Genomic DNA, 23,813 nt, shown 5'->3' on the forward strand with positions numbered 1-23,813 from the left:
AAGGCTGCACAGCGGCTTCGTGGTTGATGTTGCTGCTTCACACAGAAGGTTCCTGCTTTTTCTGTGTGGAGTTTGCATGTTCTGCGCTTGCATGGGTTTTCTCTGGGCATTCGACATTCCTCGTACAGTCTAAAAGCACATATGTTGGGACCATTTGTGACTTTAAATTGCCCGTAGTAGTGGTGTGGGTCCGTGCATGTATGGACTGGGGAGCTGTCTGGGTAAACCCCCACCTTTCACCTGAAGAGAGCTGGGACAGGTTCCAGCATACACTTGTGATAGTGGACATCACACTCATTTGGCCTTTGGACTCTATAAAGTATGAAACAGTATCCCATGCTTGACCCCCTCTGTGGATGGTTAACAAATTACAGGCAGCTCATCCATGATGTTATGTCCATGTTGCGTTCAGGTGTCAGTCATTGACGATGGCCTGCTGAAGTTCTCAAAACTGGAGGAGCTCGTTCTGAGTGCCAATTACATTTTAGAAATCCCGTGGAATAACCTTCCCAGGACCTTGAAGGTGAGTCATGGTCCTGTAACACAATCTAGCAGCTCTCTGAAGCTTATCAGATTGTGAGATTTTGCAACGGTTTCCACCCATGAGCAGTAGGTGTTTCACTGTTAGTCATGAAGAGCTGGAAAAATATTGCCTTTTTAAGCTTCTACAATCCAGTTTACAATCCATTGTAATTTCTTTCAATGTTTCTGCAATCCCCCATGAGTGCCCCACAATGCACTAATGAAAGCACTAAATAAAAACCATGTTGTGTCATTAGGGAATGAATCAGGATGAGGAGCTAAAATCTGGTATTTGGCCAGAATAGAGATTCTTCTTTTCAATGATTTTTTTGTTTAAACTTTAAATCATAACTTTTTATTTTTGTTTTAATGCCTTTGTAAAGCGCTTGCTATAAACTTCCCTTGTCTTGAAAGGCAGCAATTGCTAATTATTATTCTCAGTTCCCAAACAATTCAAAATGAATGAAAACAGAGCAATTCTGTAATTAAAAGATTGATTGTAAAATCCTATGATCAGCATTCTGTCATTCTTCATACGTGCCTCTCATCTGACAACAGAAAATTAGACTATGACTGTGTTTTCTTTATTTCTTTCTGTCAAATGTGTTCTTTTTTCTGCAGTGTCCCAGTACACCACATCAAAACGGAACTGGTCAGATATAATGGACTTCTGTTACACACAAACCTTTGTTTTAAATTCTCTGAGCAACTTGAAGAAATTCTTCAATTGGGGACTTTATGTCAGGCTAGAGGAGGAAAAGGTATGTAAAAGTGAGACCTGGTGGAAGTTTTCAGATTTAAGACGTTTTAAGACATATTTTGCATCTGACATGTCAGGTGTTAGTTCCTGCATCCTCTGAAGAGACCAAATCCAAAAAGAAGAAAGACGGGACTGGGAAAAAAGTGAGTTTATCAGTTACGTAGTACAAAGATATAAAGTGCGCATTAGTGAGTTCATGATCATGTTGATTAGCCATGCAGGAAATCTGAACTGTTTTCAGACAAACAGCTCTGGATATCCTGAACAGCGTAAAATGTGCGTACTACTACAAATAACGAGTGTTCAGCTGCCGGAATACATTTGACCTTTAAGGATGCTTAATAAATGTAATCTGTCACCCCTACTGATATGTCTTTGAGCAATTTCACAATGAGCAAACAACAACTTCTTCTGGCTGAGAGACTGATTAATAAGGAAAGTCTTGAAATGTTAAAAAAGAAAAAAAAACATATATGAGTAGGAGGAAAGGTGTTGGAAAAGGAGTGAGGCATTGTCATCTTTTTTTAAGGAGTGTGTGTCAGACTTCCTGGACAGTGAAAACAGGAGAGTATGTTTTACTTCCAATGTCAGCATTTTGAGTATTTATTTCAGAACTTTTCAAACAAAAAAGACAAGACATGGTGCAAAATGTCAATAAAAATGGAATAAAATAATTTTGGGACAAATACTAAAAAAATAAGATGAAAAAAAAACCAACTCTACACAGAAGGTTAAATAAGAATATTCAATGACCTATACTTGTAGTTCTCGAGACCGATGTTGGTCTTGAGGCCGATGTTGTGGTCTTGTCTCGGCCTCGACAGTCCTTGGTCTTGATCTTGTCTCGGCCTCAGGTCTCTCGGTATCGCCATGGCTCGGACTCAGATATTTGAGATGCCATTGCACACCCCAAAGTGACAGAATCTTGTGATCACCAGTTCTTCCTCTTGTTAATGTACAGTTTTGTAAACTATTTGTATTTTGCATTTGATTTAATGTTTTGGTGCATCTGCAACACAATACTGTAATTACAGTATTGTGTTTATAACGGCCTTGTTTGAATAAATATATGGCAATGGCATCATTGGGTTTTGAATAATATTTGCATATCGTGATTGATTAAGCATTAGGTATATGCCATTTCTTGAGCTGAACTAGTCTTGGTGTTGACTTGGTCTTGTCTTGGTCTTGATACTCTCTGGTCTTGGTTGTGTCTTGGTCTCGGTTAGGCGGTCTTGACTATAAACAACATATATGCGGACAACTACATATGTCATTAGATGATTTTTATCTGATGTGGCTTGGGCATCTGTATCGGATCCTCCTGGACGCCTCCCTAGGGAGGTGTTCCAGGCATGTCCCTCCTCCCTAGGGAGGTGTTCCAGGTATGTCCCACCGGGAGGAGACCCCGGGGAAGACCCAGGACACGCTGGAGAGACTATGTCTCTCGGCTGGCCTGGGAACGCCTCGGACTCCCCTCGGAGGAGCTGGAGGAAGTGTCTGGGGTGAAGGAAGTCTGGGCATCCCTGCTGAGGCTGCTGCCCCCGCGACCCGGGAACGGATAAAGCGGCGGGCGATGGATGGATGGATGGACTATTAGCTAAGCTGGGTATATAGAGTTGGAGAGTAACCAGATATCTAGGTTTAAACAATTCCAGATTCCTTGATTTCCTTAGTGAAAATACCTAGTATTAAACTGGGCTCACCTACAGTCCAGATCGTTCATAAACAATAAAAACATTAGTTTTCTATGAAAAAAGAAAAACTTTGACAGTGTGTATGTGTGGAGAGCTATGCTTGTGAGGGTTTACAGGGTTTATTGAGATTTAGTTCATATTAGAAAACTGTGAAACTGAAAACATGATTAAGCAGTCAAACTAAGATAGGAACTTATTTTGCATGTGGTGGTTTTTTTTAATACATTCTAAGGATCCTGTAAAGAAAACAAACAAGGACGAGGAGAAAGAGGATAAGAAACCAAATCAGAAAGGTTTGAACAATACATCACAGAACTACATCTTCAGAAGTTCAACTAAATGTTCAAAACTGTACAAGTTCTGAGAAGAATTGAAAAATGGTCTTGACATAAAAAGCCACTGGTACTGAGTAGATTATAATTAGGTTAGCTGTATGATTTAGAGCTCTTCTGTTAAGGATTCTGTCCTTGGACCCAAGCGCACGACACCAGACAGGTTCAAGGTTAACCCAAAAAAAAGGCGTAGTTTATTTTCAAGAACAAAAAGCGCTGCCTCCTTAAAGGAGCCGTCTGTAAGAAATGGCCAAAACTGGTACTGCAGTCACTTTCAATATATTGTTGATCGGCGTGTACCCTCCCCCTCCTCCCCCCGACCAGAGGTTGCCAGGTAGGCTGCAGAATGCAGCAGGAACGTAGGCTGCCATGGCTGCGATAATTAGAGCCGAGCTGGCAACCCAGATGCCGAAACAATACTGACTTGGTGATTGGGAGATAGGTGGAGGGTGGAGCTTCAGAAACAATACTGACTTGGTGATTGGGAGATAGGTGGAGGGTGGAGCTTCAGAAACAATACTGACTTGGTGATTGGGAGATAGGTGGAGGGTGGAGCTTCAGAAACAATACTGACTTGGTGATTGGGAGATAGGTGGAGGGTGGAGCTTCAGAAACAGTACTGACTTGGTGATTGGGAGATAGGTGGAGGGTGGAGCTTCAGGCCAAAACAAAAAATGACAACATAAACATCAGTTGAGGGCTGCAATTCCTCTTTTTAAACTGGAATATCCTGGCTTGAGTGCTGTTGTCAGTGACATAAGTATTTGAAATGAACATGATTTTTAAATGTCTGTTGACATATCGGGGTCATTTTATGATTCGTTTCATTATTGCTCTTACATACAGCTCCCTTAAAGGAGCTTGAGGCTCCTTTTAAGAAATGAGACTCTCTAGCGCCATCCTTCGCCACGACGGCCGTTGGGGGTACTGCAGCCAACAGTGAAGCCGGCACGGGAGAACGGGGAGAACGCGCATGCAGCGTCTGGTGACGTCACATCCGCAGCCCAGCGCGGGAAATTCCGGCCCGGAATTGCAGCACATTTTGCAGCACACAGCCTGTTCAAGGCAAAGGAGAGATACACTAGAGGAATCATTCTTTTGGGTTTGGAACGCTTCATCTGACATTATTACTAGAAAACTTAAAACGTATACAAATTTTTTTCATAAATTCTGCCTCAATCCGGCCTCAAGCTCCTTTAAATGGCAGGGGAAGAAACTCACTGTAAGAATACAGGAACAAAGTCAAAAACTCCACAAAGTAATCCAAGGGAAAAGTCCTCAACAAAAACCCAAAAAGTAATCCAATCTTTCCAGGAACCCACAACCAGACACAGGAGTGACAACACGAACTCACAAGGGTTTGCCAGCAGTTCTGATCCTTATATGTGGTTCCTGTAATTGACCTGATGCGCTGCAGCTGCGTCCAGGTGCGCGCCCGTGTTGGCTCAGCTGCGCCACCGGGCTCGTCGCTGGGCGCGCAGATCTCTGGCTGTGCGCTGCGCAGACTCTGCTTCTGCAGCGCGATCGGGCCGAGGGGAAACCCCAGCAAGCCGAGACATAACATCTTCATTTTTATTTGATAGACACATTTAAACAAGAAAGCCAGAGGTGAAACCAATTATTCAGTGAATGTTGGTTTATTCATAAACTATGTTTGTCAGTGTGGATATTTACATGAGTGGTTTTTTAAAGTGTGCGTGACAGATGGAGGTGAAGGAACTGAAGATGGAGATGAGGCTGTTCACACAGACAACCAGGACCATGTCCAGCCGGAGCCACTGACCGTGGAGCTGAGTGTGGAGCTGGAGAAGTGGCAGTCAGCATCCGAAGCTCGTCCTCTTGTTCTGCAACACAGCAATTCCTAAAACTTACGGCTTCTTCTTCTCCTGCTCCTTTTTTTCATTAAATAAAACATGAATTGTTATCTGAATTTTTTAAAGACTGTTGTTACTTCATTTAACTGGAATGAACATAGATCTATACATATCTGATCATTTCTGTGACTGCTGTACCAACCCTAACAAAAAACCCTGTCTCATACAATAAAAATAAATAAATACATTTACCCAATGCATTCATAATTAGACATAAGACATAAAATCAAAAAAAGCTATTAAAATGTGTCCAACCTGACCTTAAATATATACAGAAAATGTAATTTACAGCAGCTGTTAAGGCACATAAAGCCACTCTATGTAGCAATACCTTCTCTGACCACATGGAGGTGTATAAATGTGCTGTTATGACAACACTGAAAACACTGTGCTAATAACTCTGGGGCACTGGAGGTGCCCCACTAAAGATGCACTTGTGTCTTAGGCCAGAGTCCTACATGTGAACTTTTGTGTGATTTGTTGCCCCCCTTAGGTCAGAGAAAAGGGGTACTGATACATAAAAAAATGGAGACAGAACTTCTCTTTCCGTTTGCTACCATGGTTACGACTTCATTGCTGATAATGTCCTCTGACTGATGACATGCTTTTCAATTTCTGCAGCTATGTCTGTTATGCTCTTCCTGATGTCCAGCACCAGCACGTTCTCCTCATCAAATGGACGCTCCAAAGCATCAAACTGGGAACGCAGCAGGTCTGGTTTCATGTAATGTCCTTTCCGGGCCACCATCCTCGTTTGAATGAGATCGTAGTCCCCATCCAGATAGAGGAAAAACACATCGGGCAAAGATAGAGGCGAGATGTCTTGCTGGTAGCTGGAAGAAGGAGCCTGAGCTGTGGAGCCAAAGAGAAGGATCCGTCTGTACTGAAGCTTCAGAGCAGAGCACACCACAAGCGCATCAGAGTCTGAACACCGTTCTCTGCGGAGGGAAGACAGACATATGCAAATAGAAAGTAACAACAGGAATGAATAAGAATAATTGATGAGCTGCAGACGATTGTGTAGATAACTAAAATAATTTTTAAAAAAGTGAGGAAAATAGTTAGTTACTTGTGGCCTCAAACACAACTGAGGCAGGTGAAGAAAAAAAAAATAGTAAAAAAGGATGAACATACTTCAAACAATAACTGCATTTGAAAGTGGAGCGGCTAAGGAAAAGCAGTTGCCACAGAAGCTTTAAGAAAAAGATGGCAGGCTTTTTACTTTCCCCCCACCTGTTCTCCACACTCTCACTCCCTAAATCCATCTTTACTCCCATCAAATCCCTTTTCTTGCTTCTCAGGTTTTATTTTCAGTTTCAGAAATCATATTTGATTTATTTTACAACAATTTCACGCCTTCACATTCTACCCTCGCAGCTCAGCTCTTCAGCTTATCTGACTCTAAACCTCTCTCCTTTCCATCAGTAAAAATAAGCTCAATTCAAAGACATTTGCACAAGTTACCATCAAGTGTGGTATATTCAAAGGAAATGCTGTCCCCACTGCTGCTCTGCACAGGACCCGAACCCCATCAACAAGATCAACCAAAAAAGTTCAGTTCTGAAGTGCAGTAATCATCAGCCACCTCCTCTACAAGGGTGACATTGAGCTACTTGCAAAAACTGAGTGAGATCATTGATCCATCACATCAGGATACACCGCAGTGATATCAGAAAGTCATTTAAATGAGATAACATCTCTTGAATGTTATCAGGTGAGGTAAAATGATCACAGCTGAAGAGGTTGAACTACTGGAGGGGAACATAGCAGATGTTCAGGACAGGTACTAATACATTTGGGTGCTGCAAGCAAATGTTAACTATTAAGAGATTGCAATGTAGTCAGCCGCAACCAAGTAGGTTCAAAAGGTAAGACAGATCCCAAAGACCCAGCTGAGTGGAAAGTAATAAGTCCAGGCTGTCAATATGTATGCCCTGCCAGTAATAAGATACATCCCTTGTGTAATAACCTGGCGACAGGAAAAAATATGAACCACTGATGTCAAGTCAAGAAGGCTCCTCACAATGCAAGTTTCACCCCAAGTCCAACACTCTGAGACTGTGCACGACCAGAGGGAAGAAGGCTAGGGATTAGGGAGAGTCAGAGCCACCATCCAGGATGAAACCACAAAGAACCAGAAATACATCCAGAAGATGAACACCAAAGGTGAACTGCCATGTGAATTTCTAAGGCACAGAGGGAGGAATCATAGAAGTACAAGAACAGGCCCTGAGAACAAGGACGATAGGGCCCGAGGTCTACCACGAGACAAGACCAATCCAAGCAACTGCAACATCAAGAAGGATGAACATGTTAAACCTCTCAAACTCCCAGACATCTGGTTAGGGATCTGAGGAGGTTAAGGATCCATGAAGATACTAAGCGCCAACAACAGGGTCAAGTGAGGCATTTGCTTTATGTGTGCTTATTAAACACAAAGTACAACGCTTTGTAAAACCAAGTTGAGAAAAAAAGACAATTTATAAGTGTGAACCTTTAGGAATTGATGCATGATGTTCATTCTTACCTGTCAATGACTTCGTGCAGCTTAAGAAGCCAAGGCAATCTGTCCTGAAGAGACAACAAAATAAATAAGTTTTATTTCTTGAATTCTATATTTTTTGGGACATAGTTAAATGTGTGTGTGTGTATATATATATATATATATATATATATATATATATATATATATATATATATATATATATATATATATATGTACAGCGAAGCGGCTGAGTGGACTATTTATCCTCTCGTCCGCAGCCGTTGGAACCTGGTAGTTTTTAACAGTAACACCTGAGGGTCTGACTAATACCTGGAGCAATCACTACCATCCCATAAGGTCCTTATGCAATGGACACAGTGTTTACTTCTCCAGTAACTAGGACGGACCAGAGATACGACTTAGCAATGGGAGATCAGTAACAAACAGTAAATATATTTGTTTCAAAGAATCAAAGTCCACAGATAGTTTCCTAAATCGTTTTATTAAGCTACAAATATTATCAATCATTCAAATAAATAAACGAAACAAGACGGTCGGCTATCCCAAAGTAGAAACTAATTAACTAATTAAATGCTACATTTCCATTCATCGTGAAATTGGAAAGAGATACTGGCATGTCCATCATCGTTGCATTTGATGGACGAATATTTAAAGTTTGTGGGTGGCGATCCTAGCCACTGCTTCCCGGAGCTTGTACTGTCCTGTACTGATGGAGCCCAGTCAGCCTGCAGGCTGCTCTCACAGCGATGACCCGTCACCGACATGATCTAGCGTGTTTCCAGTTCACCAAAATCACTCATGTCACCGTCCTGCGGTAGCCAGCTCTTCTTCTCTGAAACTCCGTTGCCGTGGTTACTACCTGGCAGTTGATCCAGCGCAATGATATTAAAGTTATCAGGCAATTTGACCGAACTTGTTTTCTAGGTGTAGGTTATAACTTATAACCTCCACCTGCCAGCCAATCAGAATGGAGTATTCACACAGACATACAGGTATATATATATATATATATATATATATATATATATATATATATATATATATATATATCTATATATATATATATGTGTGTGTGTGTGTGTGTGTGTGTGTGTGTGTGTGTGTGTGTGTGTGTGTGTGTGTGTGTGTGTGTGTGTATTTCTAACATAAACATTAAGTTTCAATTTGGCATTAACCAGAGCATGCACATGGACTGTGAGAACAAGTGTGTTTCTGTCCCTGCTGCATGACATCCAGAGCACTGGCATGTTGCCATTTATTTTGCTCCTGACGTCAAGGAAAACAGTTGTCTGCAAGATGCACAACTAAAATGTTTGTGCTTAATCATATGAATCTCATATGAAGAACACTACACCTATCCTTAAAGTAAAAGGGTTTATGCAATATGTCAGAGACATTAGATATATATTTACAAATGGTGAACATGCCATGCATCACATGTGAACCTTGCAAAAGACGCCTCCTCATTTCCTTCACTCATGTTTTTTATGTATGAAGCTCCATTCATCAAGAGATGTGAGAAAGTGTTTGTTTAACTCTGCGCTCCCCCATAAACCTCCTCTCCTTCTCTGTCATATTCTAACGATACTAAATATCCACCATAAATGAAGTTGACGATTTTCAGGATACAGGAGGAGACAGAACGCAATGAGGGATGTTCTAGTATTTCTGACTGATCCGATAAATCCTGTGAACCAGCTCCTGCAAGGCAATACAGAGGGTAACGTGTATGGTGACACTGCTGTAGAGGAACCCTGGAGAAGGTACTGTCTACTTCTTGAAAGCAATAAAAAATTAAATAATTGTGGAAATGAGCATGTTACAGCAGAAAACCTGTCCCTCCATCCATTTTCCTCCACTTATCCAAGGTCGGGTCATGGGGGCAGTAGTCTAAGCAGGGAAGCCCAGACTTCCCTTACCCCGGCCACTTCGTACAGCTCATCTAGGGGGGTCCCAAGGCATTCCCAAACCAGCCCGAAGACATAATCCAACCAGGGGGTCGTGGGTCTTCCCCAGTGGGACATGTCCAGAGAACCTCACCATGGAGGCCACCCGGGAGCTTCTTCACCAACTCAGCCCTAGAGATGGGAGAGCTCACCTCCAATTTCGACGGCTCTGCTTCCCCATAGGAAAGTGTGTCAATAAGCATTCCCTCCACCGACACACAATGTCTCAAGTCGAGGTCAGCAGCGCATCATCTCCGCCATGTTGGTGGTGCACCGCTTCCCCCTCTTGAGCCATCGAATGGTTGTACCAGTACCTCTTTGAAGCCGTCCGGAAGTTGTTCTCCATGGCCTCACCCAAACTCCTCCCATGCCTAGGTTTTTGTCTCGGCAACTGCCAAGGCCACGTTCCACTAGGTCTGCTGGTACCTATCCACTGTCTCTGGAGTCCCAGAGACCAAAAAGGCCCTATAGCACTCCTTCCTCAGCTTGACGGCCTTCCCTAACCAGTGTTGTCCACTAGCGTGTTTGGGGATTACCGCCACGACAGTCACCGACAACCTTACAGCCACAGCTCCGGTCAGCTGCCTCAACAATGGAGGTGTGGAACATGATCTTCTGAGACTCAATGTTCCCTGGCTCCCCCAAAATGTAGCTGAAGCACTCCCGGAGATGGGAGTTGAAGCTCTCTCTGCCAGGAGACTCTAGCCTTCCCCATAGGTGATGAGCCCATGGTAAGGGGGACCCATGTTGGTTTTTCAGGCTGTGCCCAGCCAGGCCCCACGGGTGCAAGCCTGGCCAGCAGGTGCTTGCCATCGAGGCCCACCCACAGGCCTGGCTCCAGAGGGGGGCCCCGGTGACCCGCATGCGGGCAAGGGCAAACAGTGATCAGAAAGCAACACATGTAGCAGCACATTTAGCTGTTTAATTACTGTAGAGGCTTATTTTAGTTCTCACATTTTCAGAAAGGACTCACTCTAACATCCAGACTTCAGAGTACTCTCATATCCTCTTTGGTTTTGCCAACCCTTCTCCTGCCAACTCTAACACAAGACATGACACATTTCTGCCACAGCCTGACAGACATCCTATATTTACATGTCTGCCTCACTCCATCAATAAAGCTCAAACTGCCGACTGTTGACTGTTTTTGAAACAAGCCAGAGTGTATACCAGAGCAGGTCCCTAAAGTAATTCTACTTAGCGTTCAGAGTAACACTCTGAGTGGGAGGTTATCAGCAGCCACCAAACACAGTTACCAGCCACAGGCTGCCAGATCTTGGCAGGCACTGTTCTGCCTGTAGGCTTGTACATTCAACTTTGGAAGGTAGCCAGTCAGTTGCTTGGGGGTGTTCATTTCTTTTAAAGTCAGTATTGGTAGGAAAATGATAAATATTGAACAAATTGAAAGTAACTGACTCGAGTGAAATGAAGAAGTGTGGGCTGGGATGAAAAGCTAACCGCCCAGCCTTCCTGCTGTGACTGTCTGCTCTAGTAAAGCCTCCTCCAGATACTTGAGTTTTATGCTGATCCAAGTCTGAAGGAATAATTTACTCAAGACAGAGTAGAAAAAGAGGGAAGAGAAAAGGTTTTTAGTCCAAATGAGATCAGTGATTATACACATGGATGCAAGACATGCGGCCGCTTCAGCTGAAGTGGTGCTTTGTGTTATGACTGCACAATTGATTACATCCTACACACTGGATATTACATTAAGAATAAAATCTGTTGCATGAATTATGTATTATGTGGTTTCTAAGATGGCCCAAGTCTTCACCTTCAAACCAATCTACGGTCCACGCAAAGCTTCAATAGTTATGAGATCACAGCTATTTGGACTCCCACAAGCTTTTGTCCCCCAAAAAGCATTCCCAGAACCAAATACACACATGTGCACACACTCCTCAGCTGACCTGGTCTGTAAGTGGTTCACCACGAGTCATCTTTTCAATGTTCTTCTGTGGGTGGAAGTTGTCACCTTCATGCAAGGGCCATCCAAGCTGTTGAGGAATACAGCTGGAGAGGTGAGTGTCAATGACACCAGCATGTAAAGACAGGATGTAATTGTGTGTGAGTGTGTTTGCTTATTTACCTTTTCAGATAGGAACGTCCCTAAACTGCTTCTGTGTTTTAGAAGAACAAAACAAAGAGGCAGAGTTGATAGCATAATATCATTAATTATCAGAGAATTGTCAAGATGATGCTCAGTTGTACACCCGTAATAGACCACACTTTAAAAATGAAATAATTTATAATTCGATAGAAAAAAATAATAGGAGTACATTTAGAAAATAATTTGTCATTTTTCAGCCAAAACTACCAAACACTCGATAAATCTACTGTATTATCTGTGAGAATTCACTGCTTATTTGGTAAATGTAAACAGACCATTTTTTTTGTACTGTACTCTTTTCATCCAAGAATTGAAAACAAATGTCAGTGTTCTGTAACTACTTATCCAAAAGAGCATTAACAGTTGATCAATGATCAATATGATGGTAACTATTTAGCCGAGCTGAAGTAACTCATTAATGTTTCTCTTATTTAGAACTATGTTGAGATAGATGAAAGTAAACATTTAAAATCTGAAAGCAACAGGAGACAATTCAGAAGAAAGCATAGTAAGATTAAATAATTTGAAAGCCTGCTCATTAATTGCCTGTTGTCAGTTTAAGTGTCAATCAAAACAACAAAAATTCAAAACCTAACCATGTTTGATGCACTCTAATCAACGAGCCTCCTTAACAGACAGTATGCATACTTTCCAGATCCTGACACTCCCATTATGATGTAAATCATCCTGTCGGTGATGCTTAAGACACCTCAAGGTCCTGTGCAGAAAGGGATTAAAGAGAAAAAAAAAGATCTGATGTAATGATGTAATACCGTGCCATGAAAATACTTAATTAAATTAAATGCTACATAGGCCAAAGTTTAATGAGGGGAATGTATTAAACATTACAAGTTACAGTACTCAATGATGACTAATTGCTTCTGTGACTGCTGTCACATTTATAGATGCATGATGAGACTGGACATGACAGATCTAATAAAGGGTTCATCACAAAATAGCAAGATTAGTGGGGCTGCTTAAGTCCATTTTTGAGCCGAATCGTTCACTTCATGGTACAAGCACCAAATTTGGTACAAATGATGTCCAGGACATACCTTCTAATAAAAGTACGTTGCCCAGCTGAAAATCCAAGAGGGCCGCCAGTTTTCAAGATGGCCGCCTCATCAAACGCCAAAAAAAGGTTTTCGAGGTAGAACTTGAATTAACAGAAGAATGTTAATGATCCAAGCATCAAAATGAATGTATTATGACTGGAATAACTCAATGGTGTCAATTGAATTCCAATATGGCCACCAATTTTCAAGATAATGGCTATTAAATGACTAAAAAGTAGCGTTTTCGCGTTTTTTCTTCAGTTTTCTGCAATGATCTTAAGTGAAAGTTAGATGCTATCTTAGATTGGGTAGTTAGATTGGGAACTAACATCACATCACTTTGGTTGTTTATGTTGTCAGGATCATCTCAGGAAATCTGAGCATGTCAAATTAAAAGTTTGGTTTGAAATTGCTGTGCAGAAATACATCTATATTTTACAAGCAACTTAAAGTTGTGTTATAATTTTTTCCAAAAAATAGGCAGATTAATGAAACTACTTCATGTCAACATCTGCTAGTCGACTATCACAATACAATCAAGCACAGAATAATTCAAGAAACTGGTTATTTATATATTTATATATATATATATATATATATATATATATATATATATATATATATATATATATATATATATATAAAGAGAGAGAGAGAGAGAAAGAGAGAAAGAGAGAGAGAGAGAGTTGCAATGTTCTAAGAATCTGAAATCTACAAAGTTTTAATTGAAATGTCTCATAATCGCGGTTTCAAATTTATTTTCTGCCACTGAACAAAGATAATGACAGGAAACATTTTCATCTTCTTGTACCAAATTTGGATGATTTTAATTTACATCTTCAACCTTTTTGTGCACCATGTACAACCAACAACTAAAACTGTCTCATTTCTTGTAAAGTATTGTGAATAATTGAATTATACTGACTGGTATTGTACTGCAGTGTATTGCACTGACTTGAAATGCAGTGAATTGAGATGAGTGTACATTTTTCTACGTGACGTACCGCTACACTGAACTCATGTGACTCGAGCAACGCGGTACTGTACATGGAGTAGTTGTTATAACATCTAATAATATAATTTGGTAAGTGAGTGTGATTAACCTGGCAGCAGCCCCTCACCAGCTGATCCGCCGCAGCAGCAGGACTGCACTATGGCCGCGGGTTGTTGTGCTGCGTGATGACGCACGGTGACGCCTTCAATCTACGTACACGGCTCACTCTTAAAGGGCCACACTCTTTTTTTTCTACCTTTTTTCCCCTGAAGCCTGAATTATGGTTCTGCGTTAAATCGACGCAGAGCCTACGGCGTAGGGTACGCGGCGAGTTGCACGTACGGTGCGTATCGCCGCAAACATTACGCCGTAGGCTCTGCGTTGGTGTAACGCTGAACCATAAATCAGCCTTAACTTGCGCTTTTGCGGTTGTTACATCGCGTCAGTCTAGGTTACGTTTGTCTAAATTGCATTTTACGTAATTTTCGTTAAAAATACACTTAGAATAATAATACAATTTTCAATACAAATTTCATGAAACAGTATGAACTGTAGGTCTATAAAATAGGCAGCCCCTTCTAAATACTTTGAACTCACTTACTTTAAAGTAAATGTAAAAAATTTAAATGTACTTTATTTATATAGCCCTTTACAGCCACCTCTAGATGCCAAAGTGCTTTACAGAATAAAACATACAGAAATACAACTTACAATGATAAGACAAAAGTGATGAATATTTAGGTGTAAAGGCTGATTTATGGTTCCGCGTTACACCAACGCAGAGCCTACGACGTAGGGTACGGCGGAGGCTCTGCGTCGATTTAACGCGGAACCATAATTCAGGCTTTAGCCTAAATCTTCCGTATAATTTAATCAGTTGACCAAAAAAATGCACGCATACATTGCTGTAGTAAAAACTAAAAAAATATTTAGATTTTTTTTCCATAAACAAAATCGGCGAAGCTGTTCTAAATTGAATAAGCCAAGAGAGAGAGAGAGAGATAGAGACAGAGAGAGAAAGAGAGAAAGAGAGATGGGAAAGCCATCCATCCTTCAGGTCCATCACAGGGAAACAGCATACGGATGTAAACCCTCCTCCCTCCTGCTCGGTGGCATCCATTCTTTCTCTCATCTTTCTGTGTATCTGCTCATCTCTCCATCCACCCATTCATTTCCAAGGGCGTCCCAGGGGGTGACACATGTCTCCCCGCTGGGCACATGACACGCGTGCAGATGCGTGAGAACCTGCGCTATTCGGCGTATGCATCTGGTGTGTGTTTGGAGGCGTTGACATGAGGAGCTGAACCAGAACCGACACGAGGATGAAAATGCTCCGGTTCCGCAGCCCCAGCATCCGCTCCTTGGACCAGGAGATCCTCTGTACGATCCGCTTACTGGACGACTCCGAGATTTCCTGCAGCATTCAGGTAGAAGAAACCCCCTTGTGTTGAGTCTGTGATCAATGCTCACGTGGATGCAGAAAATACATTCCCTTTCATTTTGCACAGAAGACCTGAGGGCGAATTAAAGCAATTGTTTCGGTTGAAAGCTGTTTCAGATCTATCTTTGGTTACCATTATTCTGATCATATCGTTATGACTGAAAAAAAGACCGCTGCTCTTCCAGTTTCCATGTCGGTGTGATTTATTGTAGACGTCTCCATTCAGCCTGAGCAGTGAAGGGAGGAACGCATTTGTGCTGGGAGAGATGTGGCAACATGGGGAGAAGTTACATGAACTTTGATTCATCATAATAAGAAATGATGGAGCTGCGTATGGGTGTGGTGGAATCTGAAGTCATGATGACAAGAATAGAGATACGGTGTTATGGATTGCAATCACTCATTAATTGGATAAGTTGAGTTCAGTGGCGTCAATTCAGTCGAGGCTAAGGTATGGCAAGGTTACGAGTCACAGAACTTAACTAGAGTATCAATCAACACGTCCAGCAAATACTCATCACAGAAGTCTGCTATGGAGCTTATCTGTGTGGTCAAGAACATTGGAACTTTTTCAAATGCAGTCTCACTCACTGCAAAAACTAAAAAAAAAGGAATATTTGTCTTATTTCTAGTTAAAATGTGTAATTTTTAGTCAAAAAATCTCATTACACTTAAAACAAGAGTCATCACCAGAAAAATAACTTGTTATTTGACCATTTTCACCTGTTTCAAGTAAATTTTCACTTGAAATAAGTAGAAAAATCTGCCAGTGGGACAAGATTTATCTTCTCATTACAAGCAAAACAATCTTGTTCCACTGGCAGATTTTTCCACTTATTTTAAGTGAAAATCTACTTGAAACAGGTGAAAATGGTTGTTACTGAGTCTTGTCTTAAATTTAATGAGATTTTTTTTTACTAAAAATTAGACATTTTAACTAAAAATAAGATAAATATTCTTGTTAAGATTTTGAGTTTTTGCAGTGTATAATAACTAGTGAAATCGATCATGTTGTTCTGATTTGCATTGGTAGTTATTCTATATGTATTAAGTAATAGCATAATCAATACAAATAGACACAGAGTAATTCCATAAATGTATTAAAAAATCCAACATTTACATTTTCCCTTGAAGCCAAGGTGATGCGGCTGCCATACCTTGCCATACCCAATTGACGCCCCTGGTTGAGTTTACCGTACCTGTGTGATTTCTTTCCAGTTGTTTTTCCAGATGAGATAATGCACATTTTCCATCCAGCCAAAGGACTTTCTATGTTTGTGAAATGCTGTTATGGAAGGCAATTACTTTTAATAATTGTCTGAAATAACTCATACATTTCAGGAGCCTTTAACTTCAGTTATAAGTTTCAGGTCTAACAGCTTCTGAAGTTTTCAACTATAGGGGCAGACTACTAAAGCAGTCCCAGTTCACACTTCTGTTGATTTATGTATTACACCCTTCAGAGATCACTTCTGTTCATTACTGTTCTTTTTAAATGTCAAAATCATGTACCATCAGGAAAAAAACAGTTTCCACTTGAGTCAACATTTTAAATTACTCAATAATTCTGAACAAAATGTGTTCTTGTCCTTAGTGAAGTGTTTTGATCCACTTCAAATATTGACTAGTTGCATTATCAGTACAAAACCAGATTAGTGTAGGTATGGTCAGAGACGACATGCAGCTCTATAAACTCTACTTGGAATAAGGTTGATTACAGGATATCTGATTATCAAGCCTGGTATTTAGTTTGGACAATAGGCCATAAGCCAGTTTTTAACACCAGACATACATTTTGGCATTTGAGCAAATGGATAAGTAACTGATGCATCAATAAGCGTTTGACTGGGAAAAAAGGGGACGTATAAAACAACTTAATTCATGACCTAGTATGGAGAATTTTCTGTGGGCTCCTCGATCAGACTAAACTCTAACATGACTTCATAAACTAATGAGATGCTTTGTGTCTCGCCCCCGCCCCCTCAGCCCTGATCTGCAGCTCCTGCCAGACATGTACTGTAAAACCCTGCTAATCTGCCAGTGTATTTAACATAATTGTATTGTGGATGCTTCCTTTCTTTATTTAATGGCAGTTTTTAAATGTTAAACAGCACATAAATTCTGTCTCATGACATTGCTGAACTCTCTTTTATTCTCTTACATTCTTTTGTATTAAAACTTCTGCATTAAAAACAACCCACTTAAACTGAGAAAATGAGTTGGACAGAGTAGAGTGCAGTGGTGGACGTAACTCCCAGCATCTCAGCCTCCACTGTCTCCAGAGGATGTTTGCCCCCGAAAGGCTGGAAAAAACTTGCTGCATGTCAGACCAACTGTTTCACTGGTATCCGGCGTGTACCTTATAAATGATTTACAAAACACCATTATGTGCACAAAAAGAGAAGTATGCTGCACAGAGAGAAGGTTGTGCCTGTACTCTTGTATTCAGTGCTCACTTGTGTCTTTGAAGGCACAGAAGTGTGTTAAACTGTGTACACACTTCAGAGAATGACAAAGTGTGGGTTCTCACCAGGAGGTGCTTTTAGTAGCGAGTCTGTGTGTGTCTGTGTCTCTGCACGGTAAGGAAATGGACATTTATATTTCTAGCTGACTGCATTTTCCTGGGCTTTCTTTAATGGCTTTGTGTTCCGGTGCTGAGCTGTTCCTTTCTACATATTTCATGACATCCTGTGCTCCTCATGCTACACTTCTGCCATTCGACACAAGCACTTCTCATCTTTCCGCAATACAAAGACTTCACTTTATTTGTTCCTTTTTTGCCTCCCTGCATTGCCACCCTCTGTCCGTCTTATTCTACCTTTTCTGCTTTCTATTGTGGTGAAATATGCAGATCAGGGTAAGATGTCAATGAAAGCATTGGGCTGAATACAGTGTGTAAACTGCATCAGAGCAGTTCCATTTATATGAGTCTGTGATGCCATCATTTCCTTAAACTTTGCTTTTAGGCATTAGTTGCTGACTGAGTAAAACACAGGCGTGTTAGCTGCATCGCCCTGGAGACATTGTTTAGCACAAAACAGATTATACTGCAGACTTTGAAATACATCTTGAAACACTATAACAAGTACAAAATCAAAAGAATTTTGAAATATGAGAAAGTATTTCAAAATTTTGAAATATGGAGAACATGTATGAAGTGAATTAACTGCAAAAGTAATGGGAAGTGTATTTGCATGTATTTCCTTTAAATTAATTCAAAAAGCACGACAACAGGCAACACATATATAAAGAAAAGGTATAAAATAAAGACAGGATTTAAAAAATACATACATAGCTAATTTGAAATGGACAGTAAAATATAACAGAAATCAAATTTACATATATCTTACTGAAACTAAATAAAAGAGGAAGGACACTTTTATAAAAGGGAACAATTATGAATGGTCTCAATCTTATCTCATACAAAGCAGATGAAGCAGTTTTGTTAGCTTTTTGTCAAGGGACCCATCAGTTCCTTTCAGCAGATTACATATTTGATTGCATTATAAAAACAACAACAGCAAAAATAAACAGTAAAAAAAAAAAAAAAATAGAAATCATCAAGCTCATATCAGTTAAAGGAAAATTCTGGAGATAAAACAAGCCATTATTTCATATTAAGAAGTGTTAACATTTGTTAGTGACTAAACTGCTGTCAATCGAAGCCGTTTTGAGTGAAATCGGATTTTGTGTTTGCAGCAAAGTGACCATTAATGTTTTGCCCAGAGGGCAACCTGCCTACGTCAAAATAAATGAATATTTAAAGCCTCTGACAAGACAAAAAAGTGTAGTTCTACTTGGTGTGGATAGAGCCCCTGCAGACAAACCAAGGTCATTTTAATTTCATGTGTACAAAAAGAACTGTCTTTACAGGAATCTTTCATTTGTTTAATTGGTGCTGCGTTTGTGAAGGACGACTACCACTTTATGAGAACTACTGTCAATAAAAAGGAGCAGAGTTCATGACCTCAGCCCATAACACTAGCCTTTTTTTGGTCATAAATCTATAAATACTGATCCAGTTCTGTGGGAGCAGAGGCCATGAACGGCCCTCGTACAAAAGGGGCTTTTAATGCACTTTTTTCTACACATCCAAAGTGAAAAGTCCCTCACTTTGTCCGTCACTTAATAGGGATGTGGCAAAGTGGGGTGATTATGATTGTAAATAATTAATTAAGGGCCAACAACGCCACCTAGGGACTGGCAAGACCTGAAAAGTAAATAAATGAATTGAGGGTCTGGTAAAAAAAAACAACAACAAAAAAGTAGGTTTATTGAATTACAACTACAAAATAAAACTACACTTATGATAAAAACAACAAGTTTATTAACATAAACAAACTAAAACCTTGAATACTTAACTATAAGCAACTTAAATGAGCGAGTTGGGGTAAGCCTACAGGGAAAAGTGTCCCTCCTCCTTCACCTGGGTGCAGCCCCTGCACTACACACACAGGTCTTACCACAGGGCGTAACCTCCCACCTGATGACATCCAGTCCACACTGGAGCAATAGAACGAAAGGTTGATAAAATCCAACAAAACACAAAAACAACCCAACTGATGACAAAACAAACTCAAAACCCCAATAAACAAACAGACAAAACTGACCAAAGAAACAACAGCACTCCAAGAGTAAAACAGATACAAATGAATCAGTTCTTCTGACTGAGCGTCCTGGGTGTGTTTAATACGACTATTAGGGCCAAACTAAGACAAAAGAAAATTGGAAATTACGAGAATAAAGTCATAATATAATGAGAATAAAGTCGTAAAATTACGAGAATAAAGTCATAATGGTGCGAGAATAAAGTCGTAATAGAATAAAGTCGTAATATTATGAGAATAAAGTCGTAATATTACGAGAATAAAGTCGTAATATTACGAGAAAAAAGTCGTAACATTACGAGAAAAAAGTCGTAACATTACGAGAATAAAGTCGTAACATTACGAGAACATTACGAGAATAAAGTCGTAACATTACGAGAATAAAGTCGTAACATTACAAGAATAAAGTGTTAATTTATGAGAATAAAGTGTTAATTTATGAGAATAAAGTCGTAATATTACGAGAATAAAGTGTTAATTTATGAGAACTCTAACAGGAAGAGCATCTTCTCCCTGTGTTAAAATTAGGAATATTGAGCATCTTGTGAAGTTATATTTATATATTTATAATATATTTAATATTACGACTTTATTCTCGTAATATTACGACTTTATTCTCGTAATATTACAACTTTATTCTCACAACATTATGACTTTATTCTGGTAATTTTACGACTTTATTCTCATATTATTATTACTTTATTTTCGTAATTTCCATTTTTTTTTTTTTTGTCTTAGTTTGGCCCTAATACTCCGCCGTAGTTTAAAACACCCCAGTACAGGGGTATAATGATCCATCAGAATGATACAAAATATCAAACATCAATAGATATAATCCTCATCAAAACATGTGATCAAGTGGCCTTTTGTAGTTATTTTTATAAGATTAACAGATCAGTTTTCATTTAGTTGCACCCAAAAATATGATAATGATACTTTGATATAGATGGACGTGATTATGTTCAGTCAACATATGATATTGTCTCATATTGATCACTAGCTCCTGAATCAAATCAAAATCGTATCGTTGCAGACTTTGTGATACTGGCAAACATTGAGTTGTCATCCAGTTAATCGGTTTAACATCATATTGTAAAGAAACTTGTGATTTACACTCTTATCAGTGAAGTGGAAAGACAGTTTGAAGTTGTGACAGATGCCTAAAATAACATTCATTTATTTTACATAAGAAGATTGGCCTCAGGGCGAACATTAATAGCTATTTTCCTGCAAACTTATTTTTCATTCTCACTCAAAACTGCTGTGAGTTACGTTATTTTTAGCACCTTTTTACCATCTAATAATAGAACATAGGCTTGTTTTAACTCCATAACGCTTTAGTGGAATTAGTGAGTTGCAGTCAAAATACATGTACAGTAAGGTGCTGACTCTTCAATGCGTTTCAATGTAAAACAAACATTTTAATACACAATTAAATGTTTCTACTGTAACTAATATTAAAGCAGATATTTTCCACTGACACAACATGTTATTTAGAGATTTGTGTTCTGAGATGAAACTTTTTCTTTTTGTCTATCTTCCCAGAGTCATACATGAAAGAGTTGGGTATCACGCAGTATCTGAGACTAGCACCAAACAAGTTTTTACCAATTCTTTCGGACAGAAAAGATCCAAAATTAGATGATGGAGGTGGAACCACTCGTGTTACTGTGAAGAGAGTCATCACTCATTTCCAGTGCAGTCCTTTATTCAGCTTATCTTTTTCAAAATTCAATTTTGCATTCACTTTCAGTTCTGTCGGGTAAAATAATTTTTTGCATCATTTTTTGGTCAAATATCAATCAACTTAGTCTATTTTCCTTTTCTTGCTTTAAAGAGGTGAAAACAAATAGACGGGATTGATATAAAGGGTCTTTTACACGATTAGAGAGACTCAGTAATGGCAGGAGGAAGTGAATAAGAGCTTCTTTGCTCTTATCACATCACAAGTTTGGAAACAACTGAGTGTGTTCAGACAGCGCTGGATTTTATCTCCATCTATTAATACATTTAGGATTTGGATTCTTGGCCACAAGGCTTGATGCAAGCCTTCAACCTAATTATTGTTACTCTACAGTAGTTTATTTCTTCTCTCTTTTTTATAACCATGACACTAAGAATAGGGGGCGGGGGTATGTGGGTGTTTGTCCTCAGTGTGTGTGTGTGGTTTGTTTTTTTTTACTTTTGTGTTCAGCCCTGCAGGGCTGAACGTGCCCCGCCTGCTGCTCCCATGTTCAACGTTAATCTTATGTCAGACCCGCTGGAGAATACACACATCGAGATCAATACGCTTTGACCTCCCCTGCTTTCAGCTCCTCTCCCCATCATCGCTTGCTTCTTTCTCTCTTCATCTCCCCATCTATCCTCCTCTCTCCCTCTGTCATTTCCTTCAGCATCTTCCACTCCTTCATCTCCCCTTCTGGTCTCTCTCTCACCCGTCTTATCCTCTGCTCCATTTTACAGCTTCACATCTACTCTTCTAACCATCCTTTTTTCCTCCCCACTTTCCATTTTCACATCACTTGTCTATATCCTTTCCCTACATAGGCCCGTCCTCAGTCTCTGTGACACATCATGTATAATTAAGGGCGATTACTGTTCTTCATGAGGCCAACATCAGTCAGCTGTCAGTGATGCGCAGCATCATGAATGTGTGTACGGGTGTGTGTTTGGAGGAAGCATGAAAAATGTAAAATTTAAAAATGAGTCCAAGTTTTGCAATTATGGACATTAACGCAACATAATTAGGCTGACGTTTTCCTTGGCCTTGTAATGAAGTCAAACTTCTGAGTCATTTTATTGCTATATCATACATGAGGTGCATTTAAAGTTGCATATTTGTAATGCTATTGGGTTTTCACTATTTGTCTTCTCTTTGATCAAGGAGAGGTTTTTAATGCTGAAGCGAATGTCTGAACAAGATCTTTTGTGGGTGTCTGGTGTGTGTGAGAGAGAGAGAGAGAGGGCGAGGCTGACGCTGTGCTCTTGTTTCAGCTAGTAGGCATTCTTTGAAGCAAGTTATAAATAGCTCAGTTTTCTATTATTATCCCAGATGCTGGTGCATCTTTGATTTTCCATCAGCGGTGACTAAAGAAAAATAATCCTTTTCCTGGCTTGTGCTTGATCCTGCAAGGAAGCAGCGAGAGACGAGACGGCAGGATAAAAGGAAGGAGGAGGAACACACAAACAGAAATGTATGAGGAAAACAAAGTTAGAAGGTTGATAAGACAACATTTCGGAAGACACGGTTGCTTGAAATACACAAACTGCGAGAACAACCATCAAATCTGGCAGAGTGCATGGTCTGAGAGGAAATGAACCAGAGTAGCCGTGGAAAAAAAGATTAGCAGATTAAACATATAAAAAATATTTGAAATGAAGCTGGCAAAGCAGGCTGTCTGGAAAACAGAGCAAGAGAAGAATAAACAAGCGTTCAGGTTTTATAAGAAAATAGGTAAACTGTTGATAACACGAAAATATCAGGACCAGACTTGTACACAGGAGGCAGATGCAGGGTATCAGAGTCTTTATTAGAGATTGCAGCTCAATCCCAAGGCTGAGAAAAAGGCGGGCTATGAAATATTATCTATAACGTTCTTCCTCAGGAAGCAGCAGGGTTAATCAAGACAAAAAACTCAAAATCACTCCACATGGAGGAAACTAAAGGCTATGCAAAAATTCACTAGTAAGTTCAACTAAGATATAACTCAAAATCACTCCACACGGAGGAGACGAAAAGGTTATGCAAAAATTTACAAGAAAGTTCAACTAAGATATAACTAAATCGCTCCACACAGAGGAGACAAATGGAAACTGTGGCAAAAACTGTGGTCAAGAATACTATGGAGACGGTGGGGCGTACGCACATGAACGGAGATGACACACTGGCACAAGACCGGGGGAGACGCAGACTATTTGAACACATGAGGGTAATGAGGAGCAGGTGAACACAGGGAATCAGGGAGGACA

At 40.0% G+C, this 23,813-nt stretch overlaps 2 protein-coding genes across 4 annotated transcripts in view; one reads left to right on the forward strand and one right to left on the reverse strand.

Moving 5' to 3' along the window:
• Window positions 1–4,950: 4,950 nt before the first annotated feature.
• LOC133451084 (probable gluconokinase) lies at window positions 4,951–13,972 on the reverse strand. Its single transcript, XM_061730023.1, has 6 exons — window positions 13,906–13,972; window positions 12,396–12,465; window positions 11,727–11,757; window positions 11,548–11,634; window positions 7,713–7,756; window positions 4,951–6,123 (listed from the first exon to the last, which is right to left on the reverse strand). The coding sequence occupies exons 2-6, from the start codon at window positions 12,431–12,433 to the stop codon at window positions 5,748–5,750; spliced, it is 576 nt and encodes a 191-aa protein (XP_061586007.1). The 5' UTR covers window positions 12,434–12,465; window positions 13,906–13,972; the 3' UTR covers window positions 4,951–5,747.
• A 903-nt stretch (window positions 13,973–14,875) lies between these two features.
• The window catches only part of frmd3 (FERM domain containing 3), a 120,321-nt gene continuing 111,383 nt past the window's right edge, over window positions 14,876–23,813 (forward strand). For all 3 annotated transcript variants that reach the window (XM_061729283.1, XM_061729284.1, XM_061729285.1), the window contains exon 1: window positions 14,876–15,223. In XM_061729283.1, coding sequence (XP_061585267.1) covers window positions 15,119–15,223 — 105 coding nt within the window. In that variant the 5' untranslated portion in view covers window positions 14,876–15,118. The remainder of the gene's footprint in view (window positions 15,224–23,813) is intronic.

Source organism: Cololabis saira, chromosome 9 (genome assembly GCF_033807715.1).
Source record: "Cololabis saira isolate AMF1-May2022 chromosome 9, fColSai1.1, whole genome shotgun sequence".
NCBI lineage: Eukaryota > Metazoa > Chordata > Actinopteri > Beloniformes > Belonidae > Cololabis > Cololabis saira.

Bases quoted from the DNA above. Each gene is read 5' to 3' on its own strand.
- LOC133451084 (XM_061730023.1), bottom strand. From the start codon at position 12,433: ATGATTTACATCATAATGGGAGTGTCAGGATCTGGAAA. The intron at 11,758-12,395 runs GTATGCATACTG...TCTAAAACACAG, and splicing joins GGAGTGTCAGGATCTGGAAA to AAGCAGTTTAGGGACGTTCC. The intron at 7,757-11,547 runs GTCAGCTGAGGA...TTGTCTCTTCAG, and splicing joins GTGAACCACTTACAGACCAG to GACAGATTGCCTTGGCTTCT.